General features: G+C 34.3%; 1 protein-coding gene across 3 annotated transcripts in view; it reads left to right on the top strand.

The window, feature by feature from the left end:
- The first annotated feature begins 1,931 nt into the window (after positions 1-1,931).
- Positions 1,932-27,479, top strand: part of LOC100165592 (gamma-aminobutyric acid receptor subunit beta) — a 50,802-nt gene continuing 25,254 nt past the window's right edge. Inside the window, exons 1-3 of one of the 3 annotated variants that reach the window (XM_008184786.3) lie at positions 1,937-3,123; positions 13,561-13,646; positions 21,944-22,011. In XM_008184786.3, the coding sequence (XP_008183008.2) occupies positions 2,654-3,123; positions 13,561-13,646; positions 21,944-22,011 (624 nt within the window). In that variant the 5' untranslated portion in view covers positions 1,937-2,653. Of the gene's footprint in view, positions 3,124-13,560; positions 13,647-21,943; positions 22,012-27,479 lie in introns of all 3 variants that reach the window. The other 2 variants (XM_016804304.2, XM_016804303.2) reach the window with 2 other exon arrangements.

Below are 27,479 nucleotides of genomic sequence, written 5' to 3'. Positions count from 1 at the left end.
GTCAACATCCGAAGTCTTATTATACTATTTTATAAAAGCATCGCGTCGTTTCCGCGTGCCTTCTTATAATATTTAATATAAATAATAATAGGCGCGTTGGCTTCGGTATTAAGCGTTGTAATATAATAATAATACATAAACGCCTCGAATAGTCATCAATTCAACTGAATGAAAACGAATTCGATTATCGTCTTCGTTGTCGTCGACGATATTGTATAGTATATATAAAGTCAAAACGGGCGTCAAGGACCCTATTTGTCGTTGATCGAATCGCCGACCCGAGTGTTTTAAGAGTGATGGTGGGAAATGAGAGACATTAATACGATATTATGATTAAAGCCGATCGACTAGGGATGGATCGTGAGATTTTAAAAAATATGTGTTTACTTTGGACTGCTGTACCCGCGAAGTTTGGTCAAACGTCAGTAATTATAATATATCATATACCTATAATATAAATTATTGTATATTATATTCACCTTAGTATGACTTACGAGTATGAAAACTATAGATATATTATGTCCATGTAATAATATATATTGTAATTATTAATTATATGGTATATTCTGCTGTTGGCTAAATATAATATCGTCATTCAAAACGCGCTATTATCGTTTTGAAAATCGGTTCTATCGTGTGTTATTGCGGCGAGGGTGGTGTACGAAAATTAAACAGCCGTACAAGCAAATCGTTCAAATAGACGCGTTTAGAATATAGGAAAAAAAACTTTCAAAAAAAATTGCGCAGTATAGGCGGACTCGAGGCGGGCCGTGGGGAGCGTTGGCCCCGCCCCTCGATCAGCTATTAGCCGACCAATTTATTTTAAGTTAATTATTATCAGTGCAATTTTAGCATCTCCTTGAATACGACGAAATAATAACGTGTTCAAAAGTAAGATCGGTAGAATCAAAGGGGTGCTCTAGAATTTTAAATAGATGGATTTGTCATTTATAGATCTATAAAAATGGAAGGGAATAATGAAAATCAAATTAACTATACCAACACAATATTTTGAAAAATATATGATATTCGTATATAGAATTCATAATATAATTAATTTACTTTAAAAGACAGAGTTTAGGAGTTTTCACAGATTGATTGTGGGCTGTGGGTGGTTGAAACCCCGCAGACCGCACTCCGACCTGCAGATAATGCTCGCAGATACCTACAACACACGTCTTAACACGAAAATGACAGTACCTACCTAATAACTTCGGTGATATTTTTAGTCCAAAGTCGTATCAAAAGTAAAGTATGACGATAGGGTGGCGTGTCTTTTAGATAATATTTTGTAAATCTCGAGGACGAAGGTAGTAATAATTCAACAATATTATATTCCGAGACACGGCGGCGGGGCGAGCGCGTTTTCGTCCAAAGTTTTGGGCCGCGAGAGCGCCCGCGTGCACGTGTATCGAAAAAACCTATATAAGGTAATTGGGTGGTGTCGGTGGTGGTGGCGTATGTGAATGAGAGCGCGCGGCCAGAGGAGAGAGAGAGGGTTGGAGGGTTGGCGGTTTAAGGAGAGGCGAGGCGTCACAAGGTGGCGGCAGCGGCGGTGTCAGCGGCGGCGGAGGTCGCGAGCGAGTATCACGCGGGTGTAGGTGGGTGACGAAGACGGGGGTCTCATAGACGGCGCGGACGGAGGACCGGGTGTCGGGCGGCCCGTGCCGAATCAATACGACGCGCGCGGCGTACAACTATGCGCGACCGCCGCCGACCCCGCCACCACGTGCCGGACCACCGCCGCCGCAACGCTCATGAGAGTGTTGGTGCGCGCCAAGCGGAATACCCGGGCGGCGGCGGCGGAGGCGGCGGCGGCGGCATGGGGCGTCCCGTCGCCCAGCTGCCGGATCGCGCAAACAACCCTGGAGAAAGCTCTCCGGGACCACGGCGCGCACGGACAATCGCGCTCGCGGACGGACGGTCGCTCGCGCACATACACACCCGCACACACACACACACGCGCACACACAGACACACACACCTATACACCCGCACATGTAATAATACGCACGCGCGTGCGAACACGCTTTTTCCTATTTCGCCGGTCCTTTTTATTCCACATCTACTGTCGCTGCTCCGCGGCGGCGTCTCTCTTTCAGCCGGTCGGGCGCGCGCGGTCTCTCTCGCGCTCTCTCGTGCCCTCTTCGTCTCCTTCTCTCGCACACCATCGTCCGCAAAGCGCACGGCGCGCGCGTCGCACTCTGCACCACGTATAGGTACGTCGCGTACGTGTGTATACGCGAGCCCGGCTCCGTGGGCATATCCCGGCTAAAGTCGTCCGCCGCGCTTTTAAACAAGTATATTAATATTGTTGTTGTACGCATTTAACACGCCGATAGCGGCGCACATTTACCGCGTGTCCCGTTTTAGTGATTTCGTGTACGTATTTCTCCAACCGACAAGCCCGGCCGTGTACGACCCCCGGGTACGTCGGGAGAGGAAAAGGCGGCGGTCGGCCAACCCCCTACCCACACACCTCTTGAGCACGCAGCTACGACATCCGCGACGACGACCGCGACGACGACGTTGCCGTATATGGTGCTCTGGCGACGGCCGTGCCAGATCGGTGGTTGGCCCGCGGGACGACCGCGACGACGCGCCGACTGCACCACAATCACCTCCCGTACCAGCCGCAGCGGCCACGGGCACGATGACGTGTGGCGGCCGGCGGCTATCGCCGTCGTATTACCGACACCACCGGCGCCGGTGCCGGCACACCGGCGACCCGCAGCACAGCCGCCGCGGTCTGAACCACCAGCACGATCACCGCAATCATCACCACTACCACCACAACTACTACCGTCACCACCACCACCGTCATCATCACCACCATCATCATCACCGCCAACACGACCGACACGGGCGCGGCCAACCCCGGTTGCGGGCGGCCGTGGCCACCGATAGCCGCGCCCGACTGCCGTACCCGGCCGCTGACGCCGTGGCCTCGTCGGACGCGACGCCGCTGCCGTTGCCGGCTATGAGGCACGCACCCGCTGCCGCCCGCCGGCACTCTTCTTCTTCTTCGTCGTCGTCGTCGGCGGCGGCCGTTCGCCGCATGTCCGCGTGGCTGGTGGCCTGCGTCGCATTTTGGGCCCCATCGACACCCTGCACGCACGCCGCGTGAGTATACCGTTTTTGTTGTTCCGTCTTATCAACATCGTTTGTGCACTTATCAAAATATCGCAAAGAGTAAACTGATGAGGGGACATTGCAACGGTAGTAGGGGGGGGGGGGAATTTTGTACTTTTGACTGCGCCGAATCGTCTGTGTGCCAAGTCCCTTCGTTCGTGCACAAACGCTTTCCATGATATCACAAAACAAAACGAGCAAGACTTATCATATTGTAGGTATAGGACCTTGCGTAAGCAACAACTTTCGCATTTAAACGTGAGGTGGCAATATATATATATATATATATATATATATATATATACACCATATATAGTTATTACACTCGCACTGAGCAGAGTGCCTTTTCGGGGAGTGTCGTCTTATTCGAGTACCTCACGCGCGGTTTTGAGGGACTCGGCGGGGTCGGTGTACACAGATAATATTATAATAACAATAATCATATAATAAACGCGATGAACAGCCACTATATAAACGACGGAACCGCGGCTGCCGCGTCCTCGAGACGTAAAGAGCTCGTTCGAGCCGGGACTTTGGGTGTATAGATATATAGATGTTAATAGCGAGGGTATGTCCTCGAAACGCGCCCCGCACACAATGCCCGGGACTCGAGTGTAACGCACCACTACACATAATAATATTATATTATAATATAGTATTGTTATCGCGTACAAAATATAATATTATTGTTGTCGTATATTCCAGTAGTCGCCCTCCCCTATGTCGTCCCCCCTACTCATTACGGGATGAAAGGCCTAAACCATGAGCAGGAGACGTATGTTTGGGCGGGACCGCGGTTTTCACCACAGATGAGGTAGGTAGGTGTACTTACTGTTTTCCTGCAAATTAAAAAAAAAAAAAAACGAGGGTACTATAATAGGTTTTCATTTTTCTCCACTCATTTTATTTTTGTACTTCATCACGTCAATTTTCTTCTAAAATTTATCAATATCATATTAAAATTTTAATTATTAAAACTATTTATTTCATATTATGTTTCATGTACAAAATGATGACACAAACCATTCAAATTGTATTTATAGATCAGTTATACAATATATAGACTGGTTATTAAAAACGTACTATAATTTATAATTATATATATTATATTTTAATTGGAAGTTCATAACCGTATCGTAGTTTAAAATTGCTATAAAAATTAATATTTCACTATTTTGATTACTAGAAAATTATTGGTACGTACTCAAATGAATAAGAGGGTGGTAATTTCTTGTTTTGATAACGGTGAAAATTCGGTGGTGGAGGAAAACATTCTAGATTTGTTTATTTTTAAGGAAAACAAACACTTCAGGATCACATTATCTCATTTTTGAAGCAAAGTGGCCACGGATCTCGTGTCCACAACACTATTCTTAGTTAGGTTAGCTGATAATAGGTTTAGGCGTCGTTGTGTCGATACGCGTGGAAAAGCGTTTGTCCTCTAAACGAGAATGCTGTCTATATCGATAATCTGAAACGATAATTACTATCGATATAACAGTCAAATATCTGGTGGGTTGTACATTTTTTGTTTTACGATACAAATCGTTTCAGAATGTTTCGTTTCGTGGGTACTTATATCACATGAGTGGAACTTAAACGGGTGCGCGTGCGTCCCCTTTCGCTCCTGTAGGTAATAATTTGGTGTGTTATTGACACGCGCGTTGTCGCATATTTAGACGATTACGGTTCAGGTGGCTGGGTTTAGCTGAGGTGTCGTGCGATAGGTAGGTGCCCGGATTCATTCTGCTCCGGTTTGACCTTCGCTTAAAAATTATTTCGATTGTCGTTTTCGTTTCGATTTCCGTTTTCAATCTGGCTCTCGTACGTTGTGCGTTTTTCGTTATATTACCTATGTTGTCTCGACGATTTGCAGCGGTTTAGTTACTCGAGATTTGGGTACATATTAATTTTATTTTTAAGCGTGTCGTCATCGTATATCGATGAATAGCACATCCAACCGAACAAAACGCATTATATTGAGAAACCGATCGATAGACATTTCTTTCAATTTTCATTTCACGAGTTTTTTTCCAAACAAAATACTTTTTGAATTTTCAGCAAAGTTTATTTCCATAACTTTCTCGTAGAAAATATTGAATTACACAAATGTTATTTATGATATATTAACGACTATTCGAGCATATTTTATTATATATAATATGACATATCATACCGTTTATTTACTGATTAAAAACCCCTCAATATCTCTGTTGGATTGTAGGGATCGACGCTTTTCTCACTTTTATATAATTCATATTAATGTATCGATAAAAGAACATATCAATGATTTAATTTTAAATAGCTCTCATTTATACAGTATTGAATTTAGATGTTAAGGATAAATTATATAAAATAATAGGTCTACCCAAATATATAGTATTGATAAAATTTATGTTGCTATTTTAATATAAGGTAAATTGTATTTTGCGTGTGCGTATTGTGAGGTTAAATATTTTAAATATTTCTATAAATGTGCGTATTATAGTGCACCCCAGATTTTCAATAAACTATTAAGATTCAATTCGACGTAATACGGCCAAGATGGCTAGTGTTCCCTAAATCAATGAATAACTGGTATATCTGATTCATGTACCTACATTACATCAATCTACCGTTTACAATATAACTTTTCCTTAACAACACTTTTTGCAATAAAAACGAGAACGACGTGAATATATAATTTTACCACGTTCGTGTAAATGTAATATTACAATTCATCTTTGGAGGTTGTGCTGCGAAATTCTTGTTAGCATTATTTCAAGGTAAGATTGAAACAAAAATCGAAGGACGAGTACAGATGCGACTCGCGGTGTTCGCTGATCTAATAATTAGATCTGACCATTAGAACCCTTGATATCGATAGTAAAAAAAAATTCACTTATGCCCTGCAACTCTCCCGCTAGTCATACCTACATTGCAGATTTCAACGTATTCGTTTCTGTTGGATATTTTTGAAAGTTATTATGCTATTGTTTTAGAGATCCGTATTTATTATAAAAATATTCAATATTTTTTGGTTTACTCGAACTGAGGAAAAAATCATTGTCTTATAATATTAAATCGATTAAAGGCAGTCGCCAAAAAATGTACTGTACGTGGTGGTAGATGAGTAAGAATAATACCCAATATTTCCAATGAAATAAATAATCATAATATCAGAAATAAAGTCTCATTTTTTATTCTTCATTATTTCCATAACTTATGGCATGTTCACCTGTCAATATTTTAGTATCCGTCATAAATAAAGTGAATAATGCAGAAGCCGTTCAATGATACATGACCTATTCGATATAAGTAAATTCTTGTTATTATATATTCATTTAATTTTTATCATAATATATTAATAATTGTGTATAGAAATATAATATATTGGTAATTTAGTTTCTATCTCTGCTGTATCTATATTATCATATTATTGTATTCTGTTATCAATGATTGGAGTAACTGCTTATTATTAAAAAAAAAAAATAATAATAATTCAGAAGCTTACCGAGCGAAACTCTCGTATATATTTGACAGTTTGAATCCGTCGCTCGTTCGATATAATAATATTATTATTGCTATAATATCGCGTACCTGTATAATAATAATAATAATAATAATAATATACTATATGGTCGGAAAAGTCATCGAACACCACGCGCGCCGCACTCACACATATTACACACTCTCTCGTACGTTCAGAGTTGAATGTCAGTGCCAGCAACAATGTTTTAACACTATACTGTCAATCGATGCTCTTATTCCCGTCATTTCCATAACACTCTCACACACACACACCCACACCCACACACACTCTTTATTTGAAGTGCGGACTTTTCGAGTGTTTTCGCGCGTGCAGTAATGCTGTGTATTTATTTTTCGAACCGGAGAAATATCATCATATAGTAATATTATACGGCGTTGTATATATATTGTTATTATTATGTACAATAATAATACGTGTGCGCGTGTGTGCGAATCGGTTTTTCGCCGTCGCGTACAATATTATTATATGTTATTATTATTATTATCGTACATTTCGTGTGTATATATTATATCGATGAGAAAACGACGAGTACGTACAAAGTTTTAACTTTCGAGCAACACGTGTGCTATAGCCGCGAAACTCTTCCGATACATAAAACTACGCAAAATGTGTTACAATATATAATATTATACGACATTGTACGCATAATATTATTATTATTATAAGTGCACGACGCGTGTTTGTTATAGATAGATCTATCCACGGTCTGCGAACACAATATTTCTTCCCCCCCGGAAACTGCAGTGTAATGGTTATATTATTATATCGACGACTGTTGCAAGAGGCCAAAAGTTATACATCAATTTTTCTCAAAATCGTCGTTTTATGATCGTACGCGTTGGGTGAATATGGGACGATTTTATTATTGAGCAAAATATCACAACTTACAAGTCCAGCTCAATATTTCTTTTGATATATAAATATCTTACTCCAATCTATATCCACATTAATTCACAATATCTAATGAGTCATCGATATAAGATGATTTATTTAGAATAAGTTACCTAACTGGAAGAAAGCAATTCTCAAATATCTTAGTAACTGCCCTTTCTTGCCTTATTAATGGTCGTTGAAAAACAAAGCTTAATGAGAAATTTAAAGCGCTTGAATTCGAATAGATATAGTCACTATATTATCACTATCGTTATCAAGAAATATATACAATATCCCTTTTGATACTAACTTATTAGGCGGTTTACCTATACTTCATAGATTTGTAATCATGTGCCGTTACCATAACACTATAATAATAATATACCATTACGGTTTATTCTTTATTACAACGTAGAGTGGCAAATACTTATATACCATAGCCTACTCATTTTAATACGTATTAATATAATTTATGACCAATGACAGCCATTTATATAAAAAAAAAATATTTAGTTTTCCTGGGAAAAAAAATGAATGTATGAGCAAACCGATAACAACTTATAAGGGTTGAAAAAATATGCTAATATTACTTTCCTGGTCTCAAAAAATCTATTGATATAACTTTTATTGTCCAGTAGAATTTCTGTGATTATTCATTAGCTACTAAGATCTATTTCACATTTATATTATATACCTTCTATATTATAATAGATATATAATGTTGTTATTGACTTTTGAGTCAATACCAAATTACGCCCAACTTTTTTTTTTTTATTCCAGTAATAACCACTTTTGAGGAACCTTACATTATATTTTTAAGTTATTTTAACTAGTAAATCATTTTTATCGACAATTATTTTAAAAAATAAAAAATTAATGATTGGGATTTTGGTTTCGTGTGGATTTTAATTTGTTGATAATTCTTGACCGTTTCGTGTTAGACATCGTTCAATACCGGTATGCATACAAATATCATTAGTCATTAGTACATTTGTACACGTGTGTCATACAATTTTAATGAAAATATTCAAACACTAGTGATGCGATGATGTATGCCACATTACCCATAACCATTGAGAAATAATACATCATAGTACTATACAATTATTACCTTTATAACGTTGTTACACAATATCGAAACGTCAAAAATATGAAATCATAAAATAATACCTCTCTATTATTTAATATTCGTATTTAAAGCCTAATCTGAGTCGGTCAGTTAATAAATATTTGAAGACGTGTACCTAAACAAATCTCGAAAATCGTCGGAGAAGTGCTCAACCACTCGAAAAAACTTACAGTATAATGTGTACAGAAATAAACCGCTGCTGCAGTGTACCGAGAGACAATTTTTTGCATTGATTAAACACCGCTCTTCAAGTGGTCAGCTAATAACAATTTATCGATTTTTTGTTCTTTTTTTTTTTGGATAAAATATAGTTTTATTTATCTTATTGTAATTTCATGCTTTCAGTCCTTTTCAGTGTATACAGTGTATTTTTTTTTCTATTCCATTACACGATCGTCAGACAACTGTTGTCGTGGAGGAATCTTTCAAGTTGCTACAATTTGTCGGTAATTTTATCGTCATAATGAGAAAAAAAATCATACCGGTATAGCTAGACATAACAAAACAATATTATAAACATAGGTAGTGGATAGTCTCTGCAGCATATAAGTCAGTGTTTATTAAAATTATAGAATAATACCTATTAGAATTAACTTCGATTTAAGTCGTATTCTATTATATCATAATATTATAGTAACGTGTAGGTTTTAATTTTGGATTCGGTTGTGCATAAATGTATAATACATCACAATAATAATTCAATTGTATAATATTTTTGAAAAATTGTATTTAAATAATTCATTGTAGTATATAATATAATTGATCATAGTAAATATATATCAACTTTAACCAATTTCGAATCTCCACCAGATTGATGATAATATCTAATATCGATATGACGGTACATATATATCATACTGTGGTCTCAGCAGTTATACAATAATGATAACAACAATCTCGGGCATAATATATTATTATTGTAGCGACAGACGAGTGGTTCAAATTTTAGATAAAAATAATATCACGTCTTTCATAAATCTATCAAAGCGTGTTACACGAACTTTTCCATTATCCGTTTCCCACGCCGCATTGAGTACATCTAATATGGATACAATATCATATGTATCGGCTGACTCCCCGCATAGTCTCTGCCAATCTTGGCAAAATCTCAAAAAATAATAATAAAAAAGAAAAGAAAAATCCATTCGCAATAAACTCTGATTCGTATCTTGTATTTTCTTCCCTCGTCCCAACTACGGTGAGTGCGTATTGCGCGGACTTTGGATGTCGACCGCCTGACCAATATAACAATAGACGTTCCATCATATTATAAACAGAGAGATTATATTAGTAAACGAGCATCATCTCGGGGATTATTAACTCGGTAACATTTTTTCCACAAAAAAAAAAAATAGTCTGCTTTGGAACTTTAAATTTTATATCATAGACACATATACGAGTTTAAAAAAAATTAGATTTTATTAAATTTAAAAACAAACTAATGTAATTGGAGTTAAAACGCCACCCGCGGTTTAGCATAGTATTCATCACACTAGTTTGTAATCGTTATTTAAACCATCAAAAATTTGATGGTACGTAGCTTACAAAATATAATTTATTGACAAAATTAAAATACGTGCACGAATGTATACTAAATATTATTATTATAAATTAACATGTCATATTTTTAAACGAAACCGTATCGAACGCGTGCCGACGAGTCTAGACGAAATTTATTTCCAACTCACTTTGTTTTGACAGTTCTCTATGAACAAACACGCGTGTCTTTTCCCGAGAAACACGCATTGATACCCTTATAATATATAGTTAGACACTGAGATGTAACAACTGCGTAGGAAAGTAAATATTTGTTCAGCATATTATGACGTGCCCACCGGTGTCGGACCTCTCATTTAAAAAAAAAAAGTTTTCACGCACACGATGGCAGTATTCAACAACTGGCGACGACACCGAACAGAAGAATCACTTACTTTCACGCTTGTTTTGTGGAATAAATTAGCCAGCACTTATTGAAACGTTGATTTGTATTTTTAGAATCTTAAAAAAATTGTTTCGTGCATACATCACATATATTTTATTGAATTGATCCCTATCATGCGGTCTTTACCTTTTCCAAAATCGCTCTTAGTCAACATTATAATATTATTTTTTGTTTTATTTCTACCCTCGACTAGTAGTGGTATTCTTATTAAACGATTCGTGTTGGAATAACATATTATTATGATGTCAAAACAAGCCACGAGTAATTTATTATTAGAATAATATAGGTTAGGTCCATTGTCACACTTTTATATATTTTTAGTTTATATTCGCAAATTTTCTGTCGGGTGCCAGACGCACGCGTAGTTGGGACGTTGAAGAATATAATATTAATTCTTACTATAAAATACACTAACTTTTGGAATCATGTTTTAAATAATTTCTACGATATTTTCAATTCTTAATGATAACTATAGCATTCACTATCATAAGGGAAATTATGTGATCTTTCGTTCCTTTGATCATATTGTTTTTTTTATCATCGGTATTGTATTCTATATGAAGCATTTGCGTTTATATTTCTAATTACCCAGTACCCACTAAACGTATAACAGTAAAAATTCAGAATTCAATGACAGTTTACACTCTAAAGGTACTACTAACTGCTGTCACCGAATTCTGTTTGACTATGTTGTCTGTGTTCAGAATAGTTTTCTTATTCACCACATTAAATAATGATGTTTAGGTATTTTATTTCACGAGTCATTAATTACCAAATTTAAATAAGTACCTAATCCACGGTGGAATAGTTGAGTATCTTCAACTATTTTGTACATTTGGAAACGAATCACGGGTAATGCCACGTTTTATATGGAATACGGAGACAGTGCAATATATAAATAAATCAATATTTTATTATGAAAAAAAATTTTGATAAAATATTTTTGTCAAATTATTACCATAAACAAATTATGACAGTTATGGGTATAGAAAAAAAAATATACGTACCTAAATAATATTATTTTTTTCTAACAACATTTTTATATTAGAGATATTTTAAAGAGGCTTCTGATAACAAACTAAGAGTGCGTTACAAAAAAAGAACAATACCTATCAAAAAAAAAAAAAAATAATGAAAATATCAGAGAAAAGAAACAATAAACAGAAATGCGAAGAGTACATGACAAGAAATCAAAGAACAAACAAGATGAGCCATAATATTTAGATTCCAGTGATATGATAGAGTTGGCAAACGATGCTAGCAGGGGGCAAAGCCCTTAGTTATTGTTACTTAAAAAAAAAAATAATAGCATGGGCACAATTTGTTTTTTTTTATGATATAACATTGCATTTTATTAGTATAAAATAAGTAATCATTGGGCTACATTGTTATGACACAGAATGTTTGTTTGTATAATAATATAATATACTTACAACATTTAACTTGACACTAGGTGTAATAATATGATGTCCTAATCTTAATTGATTATTTTAGAAATCATTTTTAGACAGTACTCTCGTTAAATATTTTAAAATTATGAAAAAAATGTTGATAACTTTATTTGGGCGACATTTAAAAAAAGTAGCAAACATTTTTTTCGAATAATTATGCCTTGGGCTAGAAAGTATTTTAACAATTTGTGGGTCCAAATTCCAAAAGCCACATACGCGGTAATGTACCGAAATTGCCTACACGCCGCGCCGGCTAACAGATATAAAATCATCACTTTATCGTTAACTATATAATATATGTGTTGAGTTACTGATAATTAATAAGCAATACCTGTCATCGAGCATTTATAATATTATTGACTGTTTATTTTCTACGTGGTGTCGAATGTGAGTTCCAGTCTAAGAATGCGCCGCAGCAGTTAAATGATTAAACGAACATTCTTTAATATCACGTGACTCAAAATGTATTTATTCAATACAATATATAAGCGATAATTTAAAATATAATATCGTGTACCTATGATAATATACAGTACGTTGTTTGAAAATTTCATGAACACATTTTAATCATTTCCGTTTTTAATTAATTTACTGGAAATAAATAGTATAGCCACGTTTAGTGGTTATTACTTGAAAAATTATAATTATAAATATATTTTTCCTCGTTTATTTTCCAGTACATTGTTAAGATTTTTTAAGTTTTAACTTTTAACTGTAATGTTCTGATGTAAATTATTAATACAATATAACATTTAGAAATACAGTGGGTATGTTTTTGTAATATATATCAATTATGGATATCTCATCCAAATGTCCTTAAATTGAAATTTGATTTGTTATAATACAGCACATACACCTCCTATGTTGCAAATTAGGCCGAAATACACATTTTGGAACTTATTTTACAATTTTTTTGTATGCATAAACTTTTTTGAACACAACCGTATTTCCTTTATATGTCTGAAGTATTTAATGTTACATTTGGAATGGACACACTGTACATATTTTATGAAGTATTTGCTTGTTATTTCTTTTTGTATCTATATTATTATATAATATGTATAGTATATTATATTATCTGCCAGTGGCCAACATTTTACCAAAAAAACAAAAATATAAATTAGTATTTATATCACATAACATTTCCAATACTATTATGTTTCTTCTTGTAATGATAATAATCATAATAAAAATAAAATAATAATACATATAACAATATAGGTTATTTTAGAGTATTTAAGCTTTATATGAATTCAAAGCAATGTGTATACCTGCAACTTACCGTTATTTCAAGAATTCATGGTTTCGCGTAATTTACAATAATTTATAATGCAGTCGTTAGTATATTATATTTTATTTGCTACAGCATTGCATAAATATTTTATAATGTACTAGACCACATTTCACAATAGATCATCGTGCAAGATGCACAATAATCTCGCACGATAGTCGTTTTCACGAACAAACACACTGTGACGATTGCATCGATTTGTTTCAGCAGTAGTATGTATGGAGACGTGAACATATCGGCCATACTCGATTCGTTCAGCGGCAGTTACGACAAAAGAGTAAGACCGAATTACGGAGGTGAGTCGATCATTTTTTTTTTTTTATATAATCTATATAAATGAATAGTATTACTTTAATTTACTATAATAATCATTATAACAACAATATGTACTTCGTATATTCTATTTTATAATTATTAGCAATCATCAATATTTTTATACGACAATTATTATTGTTGTATAATATACGTAATAATTTATTGCACAACCATCGTTTACAATGCTCAATCATGGTGTTATACATTGTTATATCATATTATAATAATATACGGCGTTGTGATAATATGCAAGAGCATTATCATTATTACTACCTAGGTTTTGTATTTTATTTAATGTATAATATTAATAAAGATATTATACATGAATATGATATTTTCTCATCTCTATTGAACGACAGATCTATTATTCTACAAGAGGAGCATTTTTTTTTTTTTTTTTGACGTAAGGCATTGTATTGTTTTCTCAGTGAGTCAGTTCGTTATTTTTTTTTTATATACATAATAACTAATGTTAATACCAATATTCTCATTACTAATTTTAAAAATAAACAAAAATAATCATTCAGTACCTACCTAAAAACTCTTAACAAATTATAATACATTGCTAATATTGCTAATATATTCAATAAATAAAATTGTATTCATGGAAATGTAGTAGGAAAATATTATATTCTGGTTGAGCTGGTTACGATAATATATATATATAAGAGTACCTATAAGCTTAAAAACATTTATATACGAATAGTAACAAATTTTTTTTGCATAAATGTAGTTGTGTTACGATGATATTACTATTAAAATTATTATAAACATATTATGGTTATTATATTCATTATTTAAAATTTGTTTTTTCTACAACTCGAAGTAACACTGCTGAAAACACGTGTGTTTCAATTTCGAACTTTCAACCCTATATTCAAACTAGAATATTATTTTTATATCTTGATACCGCCTATACACAATACAAAATATAATATACAATATAACAAAATAATAATACACGATCTTTATTTTTGCAATAACTCGCCCGAAACGATTTTCCGATTATTACTGCGCTTTGTATATCACGAGCTTATGATATAATTGCGCTATCGTGATACATCAATGTTACTGTTAAAATTTGTTTAACGTTTCAAATATAATAGTATTATTTATTATTTATATTATTACAAATAGTTCTTCGATTATATTAGACATATTATTACATATTAGGTGGTTGTTAGAATTTTCAATATTATGTGGTACCATATACTCGTATTATACTCGATTTAAATTCGGATTAAACACATGTACAGCATTTCATTATAATATTATACTTTTCCGTCTAATATGTGCGACGTGTAGGTATCTGGTATATATTATAATTGAAATTATGTATAAATCTCGAAAGAGTATGTCGGGAAAAAACGGTGATGTTATAACTGTACAGAGTATATAAAATGTTAATATATTTTATACAAAAACATATATTTATACCGTTGTAAGGTTATATAATATTGTGTTCATAGTAGATATATGCGCTTAAAGTTTAAGTGATCCAAATGTGGAAATACACACATAGTGCAGACGAAGAAACTGTGTATATATTGTCCTCCACCGCGACTCTTGGAAAATTCTGGTCTAAACTTTAAACGGATCTCACACTCTCTCTCACTCACAGCTCTATAGAAGTTGTGTGTATATTATTATGCGCGTGCAACACGCACCGTTTGTTGTACGATAATTTTATATCGGTACGTCCTATTAAATACCTTATAAACATTTAGGAAAATTCAATATATCACAGTACACGTCACGCTAGCTCCCGACATTGGTTTGTGCACACAGCTCTTTTGGGGCATTATCTGTAAAAAATATAAAGTACAGAATTTACACTGTCGGTCGTATTTGTTTTTCGAAAATTTTAAATCGGTGGGCTGGTGTGACTTGCGTCAATACATCAGATAATGCAGTATACGAAGTACAGCCAAACGTGTTGTGATATGAATACAATATACATAATATTGTGCGTGCGTGCGTGTGTGCATGTTGGGGTGGCATGTGGTTTGAACTTTCCCCATTCGATCTATACGCCATATATGATACGGAACCTCTGAAAGTTGATAAATAATTATAAAATAATAATTACGATTATAAACCGTGTGCAACCTGTTGAAAATACCAGGTATAATTATTTTGATTTTCGTTTTTGACCTTTCTTAAAACACACGTCGAGTAAACTCCTCCTTCTATTTAACGAAAAAAATTAACGCGCCCAACATCTCGTTGAAAATGCATATAAGAACTTCTGCTCGTGCTGTATATATGCATGTCAGACGATTTTACATCTCGATAAAGAAACGTTTTTATCATTCAAGGGATTTGATTTATTATTTATTAATACCCAGTATAATATATATATATACGGAATGACCGCTCGCCGCCGTCGACTATTTACTTTCAATATGCGCCAACTTTATATTATTACGATAGATCACACCCCGCGAAAAGGGTGGGCGGGTACACTTGGTTTTAAGCTAAGGTATAAAAGCACCTTAAGTTTTGTTTATTTTATCATAAGATATTTTTTTGTTATGCGATTTTGTTTCTTTCATTTGGGTCTATCCACACAATATTTTTTTTCTATTCCTATATTGAATAGGGCGCAGGGGCGTCGGATCATAGAATGAGCCAAACATGCCACACAGACATACACAAACACACGGCAATATTTAGGAATTTGCCACTATTACAGAAACCCAATAAATTGTAAGAACAAATGTATTACTTTCAAAAAACAATTTTTTTAATAAAATCAATTTAAAAATGATAATTGTACTCGTGTATCATGACTCCGAGAATCCTTTAATTTTACTATCATAATTATTAATGAGGTGGGATTAGATCACTTGCAATGATCTTTCATACGGCTAAGGCATTTATGCATTATTAAAAGAGTCCCGGTGCCAGTTTTTCAAATTTTCCACAATTCTACCTATATAATTTGAAAATTAAATTTTATATTTTAGCTGCTATCCAATTATAAGACTTTTCCATTAATCTACTACCCGATATATACTTAGGGAAGGTTGATCAGATGTATTATATCGAAAAAAATGACTTTATGGGAATAACTTTCAAGCTTTGTAGAATTGTCGGATTTTTATGACTAATTTTTTATCTGAAAGAAGAAGACTTTTTACAGCCCACATCGATCTCTGGTTTCGTATTTATTTCAAATGATTGAATTATAAAATTTGTAAAAAATGCTTATTATCTTGTATTTTTTTAGACATACTATAAAGTTTGAGGGTAAAATTGAAAAGCAGAGATCAATGTGGGCTGTAAAATATTTTCCTCTAGCAGTTAAAAAAAATATATGAAATTTGGTTAATTCCACAAGGCGGTATCGTTATTCCCGCAGAATGTATTTTCGAGGACAAAATTGCATCGGCGCCGGGCGCCTTAATGTTTTAAATTATGCCAACCAATTACAGATATTTATATATTAATATTGTTGATGTGAATAAGTCCATAGAGTTATGAGGGGTTTAATACTGCAACGGACATAAAAATAAAATTCCCCTCCCCTAAATAGCCCATGCACACAAAAACACACACAATATGTATATATTATGATATATTGATTCACGCAAGCGTGGTGAGTGTACAGTACAGGTCATGGTGCATGGTAAATTTCCCCACGCGACCGAAGCACGCGGTCACCACTCTGTACACATTATGGGTACACGTGACGTGTAGAATCTATTCGTTGATGATAACGATGACGATGGTGGTGTATGTGGGACGAGTCATTAGTCCCACGACGCATGTGTAGTGATGTAAGTATAATAATATATGATCATACATATTATTTTATATGTATACATATTATATTATATACGCCTACCTGCGACGCGACGACATTGTTACCGCGCCGCTGCCATCATGCTGCCGGGACGTCGGGTATATTCTGCCAAAGCTGTATCAAGGCGTCGGTGGCGTAGATTAGGTCCGTTGGACACTGGTACAGTGGTATACGGGGTTGGGAGGCTGTAGCCGGGGAGGCCGACATGTGGGTGTGCGGAGCGCATAACGTACAACCCCTCTGGTCATACATCTCCGGCACACTCGGCCACCGTCACCCATCCACCACGGGGAAAACTATATATATTACCCATATAGGTCGCATTGGTATACTGTACCAGATCTAAACCATACACGTGATATAATATATATATATATTATCTATATGAGTGAAACTTGTATGTGGAGAGTGTGTGTGTGAGAGAGAGAGAGAGAGAGAGAGAGGGAGAGAGAGAGGGAGGGAGAAAAGGGTGATGGGTGGTGGTGGGAGGATGGGTCGAAGTAAATACGTACATATAATATAAAAGCGCACTGTCGCGGAGTTGGGTGCTTCTGGTGGTGGCGGTGTACACTGTACGCAACGTGTACGGTGAAGCAGCAGCAGTAGCAGCACTGGCGTGGACCGCTGTTACACTAACACCGGGTTTGGGTGGTGTATAGCGTATACACTACGGTGCAGGACGCGGCGACCGAGCGGCGGTGGTGGCGGTGTAACGGTGTGTGGGCGTGTAAGCTCCGGCCATCATCTCTCCCGAAATCGATTTGACCTGTAGCGCCGTGACTCTATTTTCGATTTCACCGGCTCCCGGCTTTTTTAGGCTAAACACGCCCCGGAACACGATATATATACAACTAACCAGTATATATACACACGCACGCTTTAAGTGTGTATAAGACCTAAGCTACACACACACACACACACACATACACACACACGCGCGCGCGCCCGCGCACTTATAAATATATATATATATCAATGCGTTGTTCGACTTACGTCGCGGTCGGTGGCGACCCGTAAGAGGTGTACGCCGATCCATACATAGTATACATATACAATTTAATATGATATCCTACGCGTACATGAGCATCGGTAGCAATTTTTTGTCGGCGTACATATACGACACGCGCGCGTCATCGTTTTCTTTTCGAATTTTTTACACGCGGCGTTCCCGTATTCATGCTGCAGTTTTCGTTTGCCATCCCGACAGCTTCAGCTGGCGTTCAAAACAATAATACCTATATGTATAGTCAGTATTGTAGAAAATAGCTAGATACTCGTTAAAAGTGTCCAGATACCTATTTAGTACGTAATCGGATACTTGGTAGAAAGTTATTCGAGGTACATATACGGATACACTATAAAAGTATTCATATATACATACATTTAAATTTTTTCAAATTATAATTCGCATTTTTTTTCAGAATTGTTGATCTTTAAACAATGTCGAGTACCGTTTCAATGTACTAGAAACACGTATTTGAATACCTTAAATCGAGTACTTGACAAAACTGAGTTTAATATTATTGTTTATAATATCAAATGTGTATGGGCGCAAGTTTTTGTCTTTGGCAATGCGCATTTTACGGAGTTGAAACTTTGAGCTTGACGATACTTAATTTTACGATAGTTATATCAGCTTACGTCGTACCATCTCTCGGTATACAATGTACAATGTATAATATATTAATATATATCTTGTACACACAGACACACACAAACACGCGCTCACACACCACTGCAACAGCTGCACGTATATAATAATTTATTAATAATTTATTATAATACAATTATATTCAAACACTGAGTTTGTATCGTCCGGCCGAACTCAATTGGAAAAATGTTATTCATCGACGGGTCGTACTGCAGTAGGTATTCGTTTTCTGTACATAATAATATCGTCTTAGTATATCGGCAAAACGTGTTCGGTTTTTTAAAAAAAAAAACGTTAATTTACGAGCAAGAATATCGACGGAAATCTAGATCGAAATGTATTTATCAACATTTATTTGATATTATTATTTTTTTCCTTTCGAAGAAAACAGCGTGAACACAATAACGACAACGTACAAATTATTATTATGTGTTGAAGCATTACTATTATAATATTTTAACCTCTGCGGCAACCACGTTTAAATAGCGTCGCGACCTCGGCATTTCAAACGCGCGATATAATTATAAATCGGCGTGGGAAATAATATATAATATATATACCTAATATTATATTCACGCTGAGGTTGCCTTTGAATGAAAAAAAAAAAAAACCACAACAAAAAAAGAAACCCTTATCCAACGTCATTAATTCTATATCTAGGCCACAACCTCCTCATCGTCATACGCGACTGGTCAACCGAAATAAATTAAAATGTCGCGGCTTTCGGCTGCAAAGCGTTGTGAATTATACATACATAATCGTCAGGATTATACAGCGTGAATCATTATAGTCACGCCCATTTTTCTTTTTATAGTTGATTAATTCAAATTGGAATTTTTGGAATTTTAAAAAAACACTTTCCGACAATATTTTCCAACTCTTTAGATATATAAATTGTACCGCTTAAGTAGAGTCCTGTGGCGATACAAACTTCTGTTTTCTTAAAGAAAATGTCCCCTTTTTACTTCGAATTATTTAGTGGGTATACTTTTGAAAATATTGATACACAAAATTCAAAATTTGAACGATAAGTTTTGTAAGTTATTAAAATATTTAGGTAAGAATAATAGTAGAAAGGCTATTAAGAATAATAGTCCTTAAAAATAGTTTTACACAACTATAAAATATATTATGTAATATTGGATCTAGTATTCATTATGCTTGGACCATTTTTACAAACTATAAATATTGATAGAATAATGTTAAATACAAAAAGTTCAAATTACCATGAGTCCAATATCTTCATGGACCTAAATTATCCTCAGTACACAATTTTATCACACAATGACAATAACTTAAAATCTATTCACCTCAATTTTGATTTTGACAAGTGAAAATGTTCACAAGCATTATTCACTAAATAATTTACAGTAGAAAAGGACGGTTCTCATTCAAAAAACAGAAGTTTGGATCTTTACAAGACACTGTACATAGTTAAAAAGTACGAAAAATATTCACAATTTGAAAATATTTTGCTTGAGTTGTTAAATAATAAATAATATATTAAAAAAGAATTTGTTTTTAAAAAACTAAATAGAAGAAAATAAAGGGGATGATTATGTTCGGCGATTCACTCTGTTCCTGTATATATATATTTATTATATACTTATTACCTCTACGTTTGCCGTCTAAGTTTCTCATCCTAAATCACCAATTAAAAATGTTGACCATTATAATATTTTAATATAACATAATAATAATAATAATAATATCTGTTTAGTATTATAATATTATTGCGACAATCTTGGACGGCACTCATTCAAAAGCATCCTGTTTTGCGTTTTCTTCGAAAGGACTAGATAGTTATTATAATTATTTGTTTTCGACGATTTACAATAATTTTTCATTAGTTGACACGATGACTGTGACGGCCCGTTGATAATTTTTCTGACGCACATACGGGAAATTATACTATATAATATATATTTGCTTTATGTATATATGTGTGCTACTAATATTATAATATATATAATTATATTATTATTATGAAAAGGATATTGTTTCTTTAAGCGATTTATGAATCGTTCGGTCGAACGGTTGACGTTTTTTTTTAGTAGGCATTGAAATCAAATTTAGGTACATCACACTATTATGAGTATAGGTAGGAGGCGCCTAAATATGTCTATGTGTATCGTTTAAATTTTACGTTTGTTGAGCTGAAACTTTGAATTCAAAGCGTAGACAAAACCCGGTTTGGTAAGAATAAGGGTAAACGAGTAATAATAATAATTGTTATATTGGTTTGTGATGAGATAGAACTACTCATTCCAGTTATACGTATATATAATACGGAGACGTCTTCAAATGAATGTAGATATATGTAATATGAAAATTATATCATATAGGTATTTAGATTTATCATGTGTGTATATGTTATAAGTTATAACTTATATCTGAGGGCGTGCATTTGGTGCGCATATTAATAACATAACGTGTATGAATATAGAATAATATATCGTACCGTAAGTTATATTGTAGAGCTCAGCTATATTTTAGCATAAATTATTATTGTACATTTACAGATTTCGTCAGCTTAGTCGTTATCTATATAATATTAAGGTCATCGATAACATACATAATAATATATTATAATATTATTAAGTTGATGATGGTACAGCGTATAGTTTCCTACTTATCGATTTTATGTTATTGATATAAATTATAAATATAATAATGTGTTTTATAATATTTTACACGTGTATATCATGATAATATAATAAAATTTATATATTATCGCTGCTTCAGAGAATTTCCATCATTTCGCATCATTTTTAATTTTGATTTTGATTTTTTTTTTTTTTTAATCTGCCGGGTTTCAGGTACTCCAGTAGAAGTCGGTGTCACCATGTACGTGCTGAGCATCAGCTCATTGTCTGAAGTGCAAATGGTACAATAAAATATATACATTTTTAAGCAAACTACATAATATTGATATGCATATCGGACCATATATTTCATATAATGTGTTTATTTATTACTATTATTAATTGTATTATTGTTTTATCATTTAAACATTTTTACGTAACTCAAATACACACTATTTATTATTATGTTATATTATATCATCCTAGCTGAACTAGTTGCATCCAAACGAATATATTCTTAAACCATTAACTTCATCTAGTCTCATTATTGTTATTATTACTTATTATTATTATGTTACAAACCATTTGGAACGCTTTGTTGTAATACATAAACGTTGGGTTTGAAGCACGTTGTAGACTATCGTTTTTTCGTTGTTGTGCTATATATTATATATAGGTATATACATATATTGTAATATAATAAATGTCCCGGAAATTTCTTAATATACACATAAATTTAATCTTTTCGAACCAACAACGACAAGAGTACATAATATAAAACAAACTGTATGATAATAATCCAAACACGCTGCATTTGATAACGCAACAGGTTATATTGTAGTTAGCTTTACGCGTAGCGTGTATACTACTTAGGCGTATACATACTATTAATAGACGGAATATAATATAGAGTCAGTTTAAAGAGTGGTGACTGAGAAATGTAATTTCGTCAGGATTTCGCCTTTGCGCTTCATATTGTTAAAAATAGGTACTCAATGTGGAGGCTTTATTTTCGCGACGAAGGTCAAGGATATTGGGGATTGGGAGTAACGAAATGGAAGCCGGTCTCATTGCAGTTTGTTAAATTCAAAAACCGCTAAAAGGCTAAAAAATAAATTGTAAAAAACGATGATCGCAGACACCCGCGAAAAACCTCCCTAAAACGTTGCTGTTTAACTCAATGCTCATACGTTATGGACACACCCACAAATCCACACGTCAACCACAGTGCAATTCGCGTCTTCCCGGAGTAAATTCGTACGCCATTTTTGCGCATCTCCGCGGGAAGTACATTTTTGATAAATCGCCGATCCGATCAGCCAAGCTTTGGACCGCACGTACCTGTTAATAGGTACCCTGCGTATAATACTGCACCGAGTGGCAGCCGGCAGCCGACCGAGAATCGCGGCGGGAAGATATTTGCTGAAAATCATTTGCGTTTTAGTACGTTTTTATGTAAATTCGGCGATGTTCACGTACGTATATTATTATAATATATAAAATATAATAACATGGTAGGTCGTTTCTCGCGGGAATACCAATGAAGTTTAATAGTGGCCGCCGACGCCACTTTTTACGGACATCGCGTCTTCTGCAGTGCGAGAAACCCCGACCGACTGCGTAATAATAATATTATTAATAGCCATGTGTATATATACACATCATATACAATATAATATATTACAACATTTGCAATATTATATTATAAGGATCGTCGTTGGTTGTTTTTTATTTTATTATTTTGTATTTGCTATTCGCTCTGCACGTCATATATTATATACATAGAACATCAGCTATATGGGACCCGTTTAACTGGCTACACACTTATTTTCTATAACTAGCTAGACGTTTGTGCTTTTACACAGTTCGGATCACGCACTACGTATCTACCAAAAAAAAAAAAACCCAAATTGTTTAGTATTTGTTATACATATTATGTACAATTTTAGGCCATAGCTTTTGACATACAATTGAATGTGGTAAACGGTCGGGTGATTATTTTAAAAACAACTATACTACCATTTTTGAAGCTAGAGTTTTTACATAATTTTAAGTAATAACAAAACAACATTTTTCTAAAAAAGAAAAAATATTTTTTACATTTTTTTCATAGCTATAATCATTTTTAAATTATTTTCTATAATGACTTGCGTTTTTAATTTCTTATTTCAAAGAAGAATATTTTTTGGAGTACTTCAATTCATGATGAAATAATTTTGGACGATTTTTTTATTATTTATAAGTTATAATGGATGACTGTTTAGATTTAGCTTTTAAATTAATATTTTTTGTATTAAATTTTGTACTACCTGAAAAGGTAGTCACTAGCCATCCGACCAATATAAGGTTAGATATGTGGTATATTTATGACATTTCGAAAATTACCCAATAATTATAGACGTTCATCAAATAAATACCATTTAAAACTAACAATATTACAAGAATTTAAAAATTTAAGTTTAAAAATCAAAAAAATTAATACATTATCAAAAATATTCAAAAAAACTGTTCTATTTAATCGATAACATATTACCTTACAACTAATCAATTTATTCAAGGAAAAAAACATGCAAATGCATATAATAAATCCTAGTCTTAATTATAACTTATATTTATAATAACAATATCTATACTTGTCTAAAATTTGACTTTTTAGATTAAAATACTCCAAATAATATTCTGCTTCAAAATATGAGTTTAAAAATGCATGAATTTCAAAAGGGTAAATATTAAACAAAAATAATGAAACGTATTTCTTACCAAACATTTTGCATTTTGTTATGTCGTATTGACTTAAAATGATATAAAAGAAATTTTTTTTAAAAAAAAATAAGTATTTTCTAAGACAATGGGTGTTTTACATCATATTCATCATTCCACATAATAAAACGTTGGTTAAATCGTGTTTATTATTGTTTTGCAGTAGGTAGTTGCTATTATAATAGAAGAAATCAAAAATGGCATCACATTTTCGGGGTATCCGTTGTCATTTTGCTTAAAAATTTTACTTTGAAAATTGATGCGTATCCACTAGCCAGTCAAACGGATCGCGCATCTATACGGTAAAATAAAAAAGTTGTATATATAATGTCATCAAAACCATAGTACGCACCTCTGAAAACCTCGAGGATTTCCGTACGAAAATCGGAAGTAACAGTGGTATCGTTCACCGCACGCGAAACACGAAGTCGTGTATAATATAATTTATAAGCACGATGAAAAGTTTCTTCCCAGAAAAGAAAAAAAAAACCCCGTTAAAAGAATATTATCACCCCTTATAATAGCAAAGCGAAGATTTAGCGGTCGACATTTCCGGTAAAAACAAAAATCGATCAAAACATAACCCATACCCGGAAAATATCACCCGACCGGAAATGGCTGTTATTATTATTATTATATGTTATGTGAGAACGCGCTTTACACGGCAGAAATCGTTTATAAACGTTTTCAATTTTACGATCGTATATTATAATATATATAATATAAACGCGGCGGAGGTGTATAATAGGTAGTACTTATATATAATATTTTAGTTTTTTTTGTCGACTGGAAATTCGCCGCCAAGTGTGGACGAATTTTCTTCTATTTTTTTTTTTTTTTTGGTCGGACCACGATTTCACATCTGCCACCTATATTATAATACACGCCACCCTTTCGTTCGTTGAAAAGACGGACGTAGGTATACCCTACGATATTATGTTCGGACGAGGATGGCTTTGCATTATTGAACGCGGCCGACTGTTTTGATATTCATGGGCTGTACGGCGGCTGCGTTGGTTCGTGCCATTATTACAACGGAAACCTGCGCGCAACGTATACATATATTATTATAATAACAATATAAACATATTATTATACACATTTACGTGCATACAGGGTGACGTATTTCTGTCTCCTGCTTTCGGTCGATTTTTGTGTTTGGGCGTTTCGCCGCGCGTCTTTGTCAACCAGGTCAATCGTGAACTTTTCCAAATTAATATTTTTGAAACACGATTTTCGATGGAAAAATCGACACTCTACCCAAAAATTATAGCAATATTTATTGTATTTTTTTAGTCTATACGAATTGGTAACGGTTTACCGCATACTACTGACTCGTCGTTTATGTCCCATTCAATGAATTCGCTCGGGTTAACTACAGAACACAGGGACGTCGAGTACGACCGTATGATATATTATTTAGAGAGCCAGTGTAGTTGGTTTTGGATCGCAAAGTAGAGACTAAAATAACGGTCAAATTTTAAATCGACTTGCCGTGTCATATTGGTATAATAACCAACGCTATAGTCAAATCATAATACATTCATAGTATACATTTAATATTGTTCAACTCGTATTTCACCTTTCTTATGTTCTTCAATATTGTACTCTTTATTTCAGATATTCAATAAGTCTATGTATGTTGATAGTTTGAATGCAGATCGTACGCTCCTAATATGCACCTATAAAGTACAATTTAGAAACTGATGATTTTTTTTTCGTGTGTCCAACAACCCGGTTCGGAATACCGGATCATGCGTATAGGGAATTGCCAACTATAACTGCTCCTTAATTGTATAGGAAACATAGGATTGGATGTAAGTATCAAAACCCACTTGGTTCGAATGAATGACAGAGGTGTGGTGAAAAATAGAAAACGGTTGTTATAAAGTGTTGGTTTTTCTCCCGATTTTAAGCAGTTTATCATAGACCAAGTCTATTAGATTGTCTTTTAATATTATAATATTATTAGTACCTATGTAGTAAATATTTAAAATCTTCCAGTATACTACTCATTCCATTAAAAGTCTTGTATGTTTTAGATATTTGAAAAGAATTTGGAGGGGGGTATAGGGGCGTATCTTGAGGCTAGGATGGCGAGTGAAGTGACGAGGTGACAAGCACAGTGCACACTCTGTATAGGTACGTCTTGTATGTACTCTGCCGCCGCTTGGACCATTTAATAAATCGATTGGGTTTTTTTAAATTTAGTTTTTATCTGTATTTTTGCTGACTTTTTGGAACGGTTTTCTGAACATCGCATCAGCCGACAACGACGATCGGTCTCCATGAACAAGTCCGATGACTTTACAATATCGTAACCATTTAGAGTTCCATTCCGGTTAATATTACGACGTAAAAATAATCAGCGGAAGAACTCTGTACCATAATTAGGTCATCCCACGGTTCAGGCACACAGAATAGACGACAATGCGGTCAAAACGCCGCGGGGAAATAAACAGAACACTAGGTACGTTATTATTATTTTATATAATACACGTCCTAAGTACGGCGATGGCGGTTTTGTCGTTTTGCAATTAAAAAAATAAAACGAGGCGCCAAGTTCTGATCGTTTTTCTACTCTTTTGAAAGTGTATAATAACGACACTCGCGGTCGAGTGCTGAATAACAGTCGTATATATTATACATAATATATAAGTATTATAATATACAGTTTTTTTCTTTTCTATATACATTTTAATTTAAAACTTATCGTCGTAAGCTTTACAACAACGGGTCGCGGCTCTTCGCAGTAACTACGTCACGTCGTAACGAGTCAAAGACGTCATATGTATAAAGGTGCTGTATAGCCGCGACACACAGCAGCTGCAGACGCCTTTGTGAGACAGTCGTGTGATTTTGTTTATACCCTTTTTTTTAATTGCGTCACCAACACAAAGCGATTGGTTTTATTCACGTTCGCGATTCGTGAAATGCATCGGGCAAATTTTACGAGCACGTTTTATATTTTTATTTTTTACCTCGTATAATATGTGTTTCTTTAAAGCAC

Source organism: Acyrthosiphon pisum, chromosome A3 (assembly GCF_005508785.2).
Source record: "Acyrthosiphon pisum isolate AL4f chromosome A3, pea_aphid_22Mar2018_4r6ur, whole genome shotgun sequence".
NCBI lineage: Eukaryota > Metazoa > Arthropoda > Insecta > Hemiptera > Aphididae > Acyrthosiphon > Acyrthosiphon pisum.
The sequence above is the reverse complement of the archived record's forward strand: the minus strand, read 5'-3'. Positions and strand labels throughout refer to the sequence as shown.